At 65.8% G+C, this 10,387-nt stretch overlaps 5 protein-coding genes across 5 annotated transcripts, besides 7 other annotated features; all 5 read left to right on the forward strand.

Moving 5' to 3' along the window:
* Nucleotides 1-221: 221 nt before the first annotated feature.
* Nucleotides 222-248: a microsatellite.
* Nucleotides 249-335: 87 nt separating this feature from the next.
* Nucleotides 336-385: a microsatellite.
* Nucleotides 367-441: a microsatellite.
* Nucleotides 441-462: a microsatellite.
* Nucleotides 463-619: 157 nt separating this feature from the next.
* Tco025E_01119 (uncharacterized protein) lies at nucleotides 620-1,288 on the forward strand (the record flags this gene model as incomplete). Its single annotated transcript, XM_029368057.1, has 1 exon — nucleotides 620-1,288. One exon carries the CDS (start codon nucleotides 620-622, stop codon nucleotides 1,286-1,288), a length of 669 nt encoding a protein of 222 aa, XP_029231863.1.
* A 140-nt stretch (nucleotides 1,289-1,428) lies between these two features.
* Tco025E_01120 (uncharacterized protein) lies at nucleotides 1,429-2,262 on the forward strand (the record flags this gene model as incomplete). The annotated part of the gene is made up of 1 exon (XM_029368058.1): nucleotides 1,429-2,262. One exon carries the CDS (start codon nucleotides 1,429-1,431, stop codon nucleotides 2,260-2,262), a length of 834 nt encoding a protein of 277 aa, XP_029231864.1.
* Nucleotides 2,263-2,469: 207 nt separating this feature from the next.
* Tco025E_01121 (uncharacterized protein) lies at nucleotides 2,470-4,749 on the forward strand (the record flags this gene model as incomplete). Its single annotated transcript, XM_029368059.1, has 1 exon — nucleotides 2,470-4,749. The coding sequence occupies one exon, from the start codon at nucleotides 2,470-2,472 to the stop codon at nucleotides 4,747-4,749; it is 2,280 nt and encodes a 759-aa protein (XP_029231865.1).
* A 131-nt stretch (nucleotides 4,750-4,880) lies between these two features.
* Nucleotides 4,881-4,915: a microsatellite.
* A 711-nt stretch (nucleotides 4,916-5,626) lies between these two features.
* Tco025E_01122 (methyltransferase) lies at nucleotides 5,627-6,976 on the forward strand (the record flags this gene model as incomplete). The annotated part of the gene is made up of 1 exon (XM_029368060.1): nucleotides 5,627-6,976. One exon carries the CDS (start codon nucleotides 5,627-5,629, stop codon nucleotides 6,974-6,976), a length of 1,350 nt encoding a protein of 449 aa, XP_029231866.1.
* A 400-nt stretch (nucleotides 6,977-7,376) lies between these two features.
* Nucleotides 7,377-7,413: a microsatellite.
* Nucleotides 7,414-7,592: 179 nt separating this feature from the next.
* Nucleotides 7,593-7,613: a microsatellite.
* A 52-nt stretch (nucleotides 7,614-7,665) lies between these two features.
* Tco025E_01123 (uncharacterized protein) lies at nucleotides 7,666-10,387 on the forward strand (the record flags this gene model as incomplete). The annotated part of the gene is made up of 1 exon (XM_029368061.1): nucleotides 7,666-10,387. A coding segment is annotated over one exon (2,722 nt), but the record flags the coding sequence as incomplete, so codon positions are not given.

The raw sequence follows: 10,387 nt of genomic DNA on the forward strand, positions 1-10,387 counted from the left end.
CCCCCCGCCTTCCCTACTATATACATATGTATATGTTTACTCTTCTTCCTTTCCACTCCTTTTCTTTCTTTCTTTCTTCGGGGCCGCCTTTCTCCACGAGGAAAACGATTATGGAGTTCATCTCGGATGTACAGAAGGGAAAAGCGGGGGGTCAATTCACGGAACCGGAGCTTGTGCGGAATCCTGTACGATGTAACACCCTCCTTTCCTCCATAGGGACATGTTTTTGTTTTTGTTTTTGTTTTTGTGATTCTGCCTGCCTGGTTTCTCTCTTCTGATGCTTCTGCTTCCGCTGCCTTTGTTGGGCGAAAGCCTCTCGCTGGAACCGAAGGGCATTTCTTCATTTTTTTTTGTTTCCTTTACTTTTCTCTCTTTCTCTCTTTTCCCCTGCCCGCGATGTCACGCACACACACACGCTTCTGTCTCTCTCTCTCTCTCTCTGTGTGCGTGCGTGCGTGCGTGTGCCGCGCGCCTCTTCCCGCCTCCTGACCGCCGACAAGGGTGGCTGCGAGTTCCGTCGCGTCTGTCTGTCCTCTTCATTTTGTTTCACTTCGCCCTTCTGTCCCACTCACTCCCGCTTTCTCTCTGTCGCTGTCTCTTTGTTTCTCCCCTGCGCGCGATGCGTTTTCCCTCCCCCCCACTTTCGTCTTTTTTTTGTATCACTTCTTCTTGCGGCGGGCGGCTCGCACGAAGCGTCTGGCCTGCCTCTGCGTGCGTGTGTGCGTGTGTTGGGGGCGGGAAAAAACAAGAAAAAAAGAAGAAGCCGCGGGGGGCGAAAGGCAAACGGGGCGGCGCGGCGGAGGAGGGCGGCCTCCGCAATGGCGCAGCACGACGAGGCCCCCCCCCCCCCGTCCCGCTGCGGCCGGTGGAGCTCAGCGAGGCGTTTGTGAAGCTGCTCGGCGTGGACCGCCGGTCCGCGGAGTCCCTGCAGCCTCTCCTCGCGGCCCGCTGCCGGCAACTGCTGCCCGCCCCGCAGGGCACGCACGGCAGCCCCAGCCGAGGGGTGCGTGAGACGCTGGCGACACGCGTTGCCCCGCGTGCGGTGCTGCTGACGAGTAGTGGCTCACTTTTCGTGCTGAAGCACCGTGGCGGCGGCGGCGCTGTTGTGATGGAGAGCCCTGAGTTCGGGGCGCACCTGCAGCGGCATGGCAGCCGCCCATGGAGGCGAGCGGCGAGGCCAAGCCTGCAACACCGCCCCCGGCATGCGGCGGCGATGAGGCGGAGGACGACGAATTCCACTCCCTTGCAGGCTTTTGTGCGCCGCGGGGCCAGCCCTCGGCGCGGATAGACGTCGTGGTGGACGAGCGGCCGCTGCTCAACGAGACGCAGTCCATCTGCATCACGGGCTGGACACGCAGGGTGGGGACGTGGACGGGCAGCGCGAGGAGTCGTGCCGCAGCTGCGGCGGCTGGTGGTGGCGGGACGACTATGACGGAACTGTTTGTGGTGGCGCTGCAGTTCTACGCCAAGTCGGGGCCGCTGGCGAGCGTCCTGGTCGTGAAGCTGAAGCAAGTCGCGGGACACTTTAGGAACCTGGACATTGTGAAGCTCATTGTGGGCTCCCACAGCCACGCCCTGCGCCACGCGCAGCGGAACATGGCGCTCTGCCGTGATGCGTCGAGAACGTCGTCGTTGCCGTCCTCCGCCGCCTCCTCGCGGCCGTCGTCGATGTACACAACCGACGCGGAGGCGGAGCGTGAGGCCGACCGCGCCGAGCTGGCGCACCGCTGCTTCTCCACGGACCACACGCTGCGGAACGACGCTGTCTTCACTGCCCGGCTCGTGGGGCTGCTGGACGAAGTTGCGCGCGTGGAGGGTCTGCTGGCGGTGCAGCGGGCGCACGGGCAGCCGCCGCTGCTGTGGCGCGGGGTGACGGCAAGACCGCCCCGTCGCCAGCGACGCGTGGGTGGTGCTGCTTCCACAACCCCTTTACTTGTTTTTTTTTTCTCCTCCTCTCTCCTTTGCTTTCTCCCACGCCTGCCTCATTGCCGTCATTTACTATTGCTACCGAACACAACTTTCTCCTCGGCACATGCTCAGTTGTTTCTTCACTTGCTGGACTGGCGATGGGCCGAGGGCCATCGGCGTCGTCGTCGTCGCTGCTCCGCCCCCTCCGACGCCCAGCCCCCCTTCTCCTTCTCCTCCTCTTCTGCATTGTGTGTGTGTGTGCGTGTCTGTGTGCAAGGAACGGCTAGAGGCGTGTGCGTGTGCGGAGTAGAGTGTGGCGCCTGCCGCGGATCCGTTTCAGCCTCCCCTAGATAAATACACACACAAATAGACCGACGCTCCGTTGCGGCTTCTCCCACTCCACCCCGCGCGGTTGTCTTTCACGAGCGGAGGTTCGGCTCGTGCCGGCTGCGAGGCGACAGTAGACACATCACTGACGGAGGGACTGGCGTGGCGAGGACAAGGGCTGTCGCACGCGGGCACTTTTTTCCCCCACCCCCCCCCTCCTTTTTGCGCCACCGCATGGACGTGGATGAGATTTACCGCGACGAGGCGTCGACGGTGAGCATCCAGCAGCTGCGGGGGCGTCCGTCGCTGCGGCTGGCGCCCCTCCCTCCCGCGCCGCCGCCTCCCACGCCGCTGAGATGCCGCGACGCCAACGCGGCGGGGAATGCGAAGCGGACTCGCTGCCTGCGCGGCCGCCGGGGGGTGGTGGGCGCAGTGCGTACGGCGCCGACGTCGCCGGTGCAGCCGCGACCGCGAGCGGCGCCCCCGCGGAGGCCGCTGACGCCAACCGTCGCCGCGGCCGCCCCGCCGGAGTTAAACGACGAGGATGATGTTGACTGCGTCTGGAGTTTCGCGCCGGTTGTGGGCGGTGCCACCGCGACGGGAGCGGAGGAAGCGGAGGCGGAGAGTTTGGACCCGAGCAGCCGCTGGGTCTCGTTCTCGTTCGCCAGCGCACTCACCTCGCGGCGGCAGTCGGAGAGCCGCCCGGCGTCGCCGTCGCCGCGGCCGCGGCCGGCCATCCTGCCGTCGAATTTCCCCAACCTCCGTCTCTCCGAGGAGGCGTGCGCGGAGGAGGAGGGCGGCGCCAGCACCGCCACTGGCCTCCGCGCCTCAACGCCGACGACATCGCCACTACTACCACCACCGCCGCCGTCGTCGTCGTCGTCGTCGTCGTCCGGGCGGCCGTGGGTTGTCCTGCACGACGCCCCTGCTGCGGGAGCCGTGGCTGCGGAGGAGCGGGAGGGGCTTGTTGCAGGGGGCAGAAGGAGCCTGCTGCTGGCCGCAGCCCCCATCCCCCACGCGGTAGAGGCCGCTCCCGTGGCTGCTGCAGGCGCTCGCCAGGGTCAGGGGCCGCCAGCGATGCATTCGGGCCGCGGGAAACGCGAGCGATCGGCCCCACCCTCGCCATCGACGACGTCCTTTATTCTCTGCGGCAGGGGCTCTTCCTGCAGCGCTACGGCTTGGACTCGCACGGGGGCGCCGGCGACGCGGGAGGACGATGTGGCGGCTGCGGCGAAGCGCTCCAAGACGGAGGCGCCTCCGCCGTGGCCCGCGACCCTCGCGGAGGCGATAGGGCGCGAGGGGGACGCCGCGTCCGCCGTCACGGTGCGGCCGTCCGTCCCCAGCGCCGACGGTGTGGCGTCGATGGTGCTTGTGGACGGTCCCACCCCAACCCCGTGGCGCAGGCGCTTTGCTCCTACCCCCACTCCTCCTCCTGCTGCTGCTGCTGCTGCTGCCGCTGCCGCCGAAAGCGAATCCCGCGTTTCGATGGTGTTCGACGTCCGCTGCAGCGACGCCGCCGTGGCGCCTGTGACTCTCTTTGGCGAGGCAACCTCCGCTGGCGACGGCGACGACGCCGGGAAATCGCAGGGAGGCGGAAGGGCCGGAAGTGGCGAGGCCGACGGTGCCACTTCGCGCGAGCGCAATTCCCGCAACGCGACGGCCACGGCGGCAGGCGACTGCTGTGGCGCGAGTGACGCGAGTTTGGTGGTGCCGACGTCCTGCGCACGCCCAAGTGAGGAGTTGAGGGCGTTGATTGAGTCCGCGCGGGAGGAGGTGCGGCGGGCGAGCGAGCGGATTGTCGCCGCCCTCCACGCTCACCGCTGCGCCTCCTGCGAGAAGCGCGGCGGCAGCACTGGCGGCGAGGACGGCAACTGGGTCCCTGAGTCGCCGCGACTGACCACTGGTCGATCCTCGCCACGCCCAAGCGGCGACGGCGCCGGCAGCAGCTTGTGGAGGCCGACGGAGGGCGTCGAGCTGCGACGCGAACTGGCAGCGCATGCGGGTTGTATTCTGCGCCGGCTGCGCGGCCACGATCACGCCGATGCGGGCATCCTCCCAATGGCCATCGTGGCCCGTGTGGTGCGGCAGGTGCTGTTTAACGACCCCGCTGCGGACACCACGCCGGCGCGCTGCAGCGCGGGGTCGGCCAATCTTTCGTGGGGTCTTGCCTCGCCCTCCCCGGTGTATTGTGTCGCGCCGGCGGTGCAGCAGGAGGCGCGTGCCGCGGAGGAGGCTGCAATGGAGTTTTGCATGGGCCTCTGGCGCTGCTTCCGTGAGCGCTTCGGGGCGTGCCACGCGGCGACCCGCTTTGGCATCGTGGGAAACGCGGACGCCGATGGAGAGCGCGGCGGCGGCGGCAGCAGCAGCACAAGCCCCACGCATGCGTTTGCGACATGCTTTCCGCGGGTGCGACTGCAGCTGAGCCCACTGGGGCATCTGCCGCCCCCGCCGCCGCGGCTAGACACCCGCATTGACTACAGTGCGTTTGCCGCCAGCCTCGTCGAGTTGAACTAGAAAGCGGGTTTGAGGGAAGAGAGGGGAGAGGCCTTCCCCGCCCAAGCAACAAGAAGGCAGGTGCGTGTGGGTGCATTTCCTGCTGTCATGCACTCATCCTCCGCCGCTTTGCAGAGCTGGGGCGGGTGCTGACACACACACACACACACACACACACACACACACATACGTGGAGTAGAAGGTGCCCCGTCCACGCAAGCGGCCCGTGGCGTCACCGTGTTCCTTCTTTGAGCCTAGACGCGATGCCCGGTGGAGAGAGAGAAAAAGAGATGAATACAAACCGATCTGTTGGCTTTTTTTTGTCGTTGTTTTGTTTTCTCCCTTCTACTTTTTAGGTGCTTGCTGGGTGGTTGCCTGCTTGCGTGTTTTGTGTATGCCCGCGCGTGCACGGCCGCAGTCGTCACCTTTTTTTTTTAGAGTACATTTCATTTGCAGCCTCTGTTTCGCGCGGATCGCGCTCCGCGGCGTTCAAGTCCTGCCTGGGGAGGCATGGGCGTGCTGCGAGAGTCACGCATTAGAAGCCTTCGTTTCTCGCCTTCTTATTTCTTTTCATCTCTTTGTTGGTGGCGGTGGTGGTGGGAGGGGGGCGCCTGTGATGCCCGCATTGCTGCTGAACTCCGCCTTCTCCCCTCCCCGCACGCAGACGCCGGCAATAACTACTGCCGGCTTTCTCTCTCTCTCTCTGCCTGTGTGTCTGTGTGCCCGCACGCACGGTGCCTCGGCTTCTTCTTCCGCCCGTTTGCAGTGTTAGCCATTACGAGTGCCATCGCGCAGGAGAGGGAGGGACCGCGGCAGCAGTGGGCCACACGACACCGGCGCCACTGATAACCAGCGCTGACGCTCAAACCCCCACACACGCAAAGAGAGAGGAGGAGAGATGCAAACAGGGAATGACGTGCAGTTCCGCATCGACGAGGAGAAGGCGGAGCTCAATCAGTACTGGTACTCGCCGCACACCATCAGTGCCATCGTTGCGGAGGTGCGGCACCACGCGACGGCGTGCGCGTTCTTGTCGACCCCGTCGCTTTACTTCGCCCTGTTGCGTGACCCGGCCGGCGAGGACGGCACCGCGACAGCGGCCGCCCTGGCTGCCGACAGCCGCCTGTTTGAGTTTGACCGGCAGTGGGAGGCGGACCCGGGCTTCGTGCGCTACGACTTCCACAGGCCGGAGCAGGTGCCGGTGCAGTACCTCGCCGCCTTTGACTACGTCCTGGCCGACCCGCCCTTCATCACGGAGGACGTCTGGACGGCGTACGTGCAGACCGCCAAGTTGTTGCTCCGCCCCGGCGGCAGGCTGCTCTTCACCACCGTGCTGGAGAACCACACCATGCTGGAGGGCCTGCTGGACGCCCCGCTCTTCATCGCCCCGTTCCGCCCCGCCATCACGCACCTGACATACCAGTACGTCTGCTTCACAAACTACAGTGCCACGCGGCTCGCGCGCGTGAACTCCGAGCTTCCGCCGGAGGACCCGAAGATCATGGCGGCCACGCAAATGGCCAACGAACTGCGGGAGTCGGAGCAGGAGTTCACGGCTCAGGCGCGGCAGCGGGATCGGCAAGGCGAGGCGCCGCTGCCCGCCGCACAACACCACGACACGCCGAGCGACGCGCTGGCGGACCTCCCGATTAGCGCCATGAAGTGGGGGTACATCCCGGCCGGGCTGACGGTGTACGCCGACGGCGGCGAGGCGCCCCCGGCCGAATCCGGCAACCGCGACTACGGCAGCGTCTATCGCGAGATTGAGGCGCTGCGGGTGATGCTGGACAACTTCAAGCGGCTCATTGACCTCTCGCAGAAGCACCTCGACCGCCTGCTGCGACTGCAGCAGAGATGCGGCAGACAGGAGGGGGAAGAGGCGTCGTCTGCCGCGGAGGCCGCGCTGCTGGCGGCAAAAGAGGCCTTCGCCAAGGCGCTGGGGGAGATGCGAGAAATTGTGACGAGCGTTGAGTCGAGTGAGGCGTGCGTGGCGGCCGAGAGTGGCGCGGCGGCGGCGGCGTCGAGTTACGTTGCCGCCATGAAGGAGTGCGTGGAGGCGTACGCGACGGTGCCGCTGCAGAAACAACGGCTGAATGAGCTCGCGGCGGATGCCACGCGCAAGTTCAAGTCCCCTGTGTTTAACCGCATGAAGGAGCTGCTGCAGCGGCTGAAGGAGATAAAGCGGCAGCATCAGCAGGAGCCGACGCCGCCGCTCACGATGGCCGCAGACGCGACACCCTCCAGTTGAGCGACACGAGGGCTCCTTCCCTCCGTCGCCACACGTGCGCGCCTTGTTGCACGCGGGTGCGGACGCCAAACTTCGTCGCGCTTGCATTTTCATTTGTTTATTTATTTTTGCGCGTCTCTTCTTCCGCGGGACGGGAGATGGCGTCCAAGGAGGAAGGAGCCGCTGAGGGGCGAAGCGAATAGAGAGCACTCCCCACCCCCACTCAGAAGGAAGGAGGGAATTGGCTTCACCCTGATAGCTCCACTGGGAAGAGTGCGTATGTGTATGTGTGCGCGTGCGGGCGGCACCACGGGGATGCGGACGGCTGCAAGGAACTGTGGCGGCGAGGAGCAAAGGCGGGTTCTGACTTGCATGCACTTCCGTGCACTCACGCGTGCGTATCGTCGTGTGGCGAGATGTGTTATTATAATATTACTATTGTTACTATTTTTCTTCTTTCTCTCGCTTTCAGTTCTTCTCTGCCTCTGCCTGCTCCTCCTTCAAGCGCCCCCTCCCCCCTCCCTCCCCACATGCTCTTCTCCACTTCACTCTTTCTGTGTGCTTGCCGGAGAATAGATTAGTGTCTTCATCGGGGTAGGAATTTATTTGGTACTTTTCGCTTCTTTGACTGAGAGAGGTGTGTGTGTGTGTGTGTTTGCGGAGAGCGAGGATTTGGGTGAGGCCTGTTTTGCCACGGGCTTGTCGCACATATGTTTTCCTTGGAGTTTGCGAGCGGCCGCCCGCTCGGTAGCGCGCCGTACTACTCGCTTGTCGTCCGGGAGCCGTACATCGTGGGCAGGGACCGCGGCGTCGACATCGTCCTGGACCACGGCGGCATTGCGCTGCGGCACGCCTCGCTGACGGTGATGCGTGAGAGCCAGGCGCTGCGGCTGCAGCAGAAGCGGCTGCTTCGCCACGGGGAGCCCGACGACGCGGGCGACAACGGCGGCGAGGTTGTGGGCAGCTTTCTCAACGACGCGCAGGCGGAGATGAACGGGGTGGTGTCGCCGAGCCACCCCAAGCTGGACGGCCCACGCAAGCAGGCGTGGGAGCACGACGACCCCGCGGAGGCGGAGGCGGAGATGCCGCCGAGTCAACTGCACGGGGAGGACCCACTCGTGCTGCGCGTAGTGAACCTCCGTGACGGCGGCGACGTCCTGGCGAATGAAACGGCGGTGCTGGAGCACCCGGCCTACCTCACCGACGGCGCGCAGCTGCAGTTTGGCGCCCACATTTGCCTGCGCCTGCGCTTTCGCCCGCTCGTCGTGAGCATCGCCCGCAGCACCTTCAGCGCCGACTACGTGCGGGAACTGGAGCTGATGTACTATCGCCTAGGTGCCACGACGACGGGGCCGCGCGGACCCACGCCGCTGCTCGACATGCCGCAGCCAATCGGCAGGCTGCACTGCGCGGATGCCATCAACGACGACCCGTGGTGCCTCATGGCGCTCGCCTGCGGCTACTCCATCGTGCAGCCGAAGTACGTCTTCGAGTGGTTCGCCGCACTCGCGCAGGGCGCCTCCTCCCCGCTCACCGTCCTGCCCCCACCAGTCCGCTTTGAGGTGCCGATTCAGTGGCACGGTGCCACGGCCGTGCACGCGGCGTTTTACCTCCGGCCGGAGTCCGACGTCTGCCCGTTTCCTTTGTACCCGATCCCCACCACCGCCGCACGGAAGCGCTCCCGCGACGCGTTGTTTAAGGGGAAGAGGTTCTTTTTTGTGACGAACGCGGTGGAGCTCCGCTACAAGCAGCCCCTGCTGGCCTGCGGTGGGGAGGTGCTTCACTTGGAGGATGTCGTGACCATCACGGCCGAGGCCGCCGCCGCCGCCGAGGGCTGCGACGAGGATGGCGGAGCGTCCCGCGCCGCGGAGCACGGCGACCCCGCGCCGGACGCGAGGAAGAAGGAGGAGGCGGCGAATTCCGCTGCGGTGAAGTACTACCTTGTGGTGGACGCCGACACGGAGGCGGTGATGCGGCTGAACGACGTCCCCGCCCTGGGCTCACTTCAGAGCTTCTTGGAGGAGACCGACCGCGCGGGCCTCGCGCTGCCCATTATCGCCGAGCGCAGCCTCTTCCACTCGCTGCTCACCAACCGCTTCATCGTCTGCGAGGTGGCGTGGCCCGCCCCTGCCGAACACGCCACGGGCGGCAACGAACTCCCCGACACCGCGATGACGTGGGACGCGCGTATCTTTAACTTCACCCCACGCACCGCACGAGGGGCGTCGCAGTCGCGGCGGCTGCTCGACGTTCACGCCCGCACGCAGTCGCCGCGGACGGGCCGCAGGCGGGAACCTGCGATGGCGGAGTTGACGAAGCCCCAACGACGTGGACGCCACCCGCACGCGGCGGCGCGGGACGTTATGGCGGCCAACGTCTGTGACGCACTCCGTCTTCGGGTGCGTGCGTTTGTGCTGCGGGAGGGGGCAAAGCTCCAGGAGAACCTCGCGGGGTCGTGGCGAAACCTCTTCGTTGATGCGGAGGTGCTGGAGCACGCCCGCGAGTGCCAGATCCAGTCGGTGGGATACCTCGATAAGCTGGAAGGCCTGCTGCCAGAGCTTGGCGAAAACCCGCGCCTCGCCAGTGAAATTTGCGGCTTCCAGCAGGACTGCCACGAGGTGCTGCGCACGGCGCAGGAGATTGTGGAGATCGCCAAGTGCGCCGCGCAGCGCTCCCAGCACCCGAGCCGCCCACGCCGCCTGTCGCTGGACGGCGCCCTGCTGCAGTCGCACGGCACCTCAATCGGCGGAAGGATGCCGTACCGTTCGCTCTCGTCCGAGGTGGGGCGGAGGCGGGAGACGGCTGCTCGTGAGTCATCGAAGCCGGCGCCCGCCACGCAGCTGTTCACGCCGCGGGGTGGCGCAAAGACGTCACTCGCCACACCCCGCTCGAGCCGTGGAAAGAGCATTAAAAAAACACGCACCAGACCGGCGGCCGACGCGCCCGCGCCCGTCAAAGAGAATCTGGGCAGCGAGCAGACCGATCCTTCTGTCACTGCGCCGGACACGATTGTCCCGGGCAAGACTGTCCCGGACACGACTGTCCCGGGCACGACTGTCCCGGGCACGGCTGCCCCGCAAGCCGCGGTAGCGGCACCGCGGCAGACCCCCCTGCTGCCCCCCTCGCATCCTCTGCCGAGGCTGGAGCCGCCCTCCGTCGTGCATGCGCACAGTGCCTTGCGGCGCATTCCTCGAACGGTCTTTCAGCCACCGCAACAGCCCGCAGAGCCAAAGGAGGAGGTGCCTGTCGTGACACAGCGGACGGCATCGGGACTGTGTTCAACGCCGAAGCGCACCCACGCAACGCATGCGGCGGCTCGCGGGCTCAACAGTAGCATCAACAGTGGACGCGCACCGTCGTCCAGACTTGTGACTCCTTCGAAGGAGTTGTCAGCGTCGGAGAGCCACGGCCACAACCAGCCCAGCCCTACGC

The sequence above is a fragment of the Trypanosoma conorhini genome (assembly GCF_003719485.1).
Source record: "Trypanosoma conorhini strain 025E chromosome Unknown Tco_14.4_contig_00033, whole genome shotgun sequence".
Taxonomy (NCBI): domain Eukaryota; phylum Euglenozoa; class Kinetoplastea; order Trypanosomatida; family Trypanosomatidae; genus Trypanosoma; species Trypanosoma conorhini.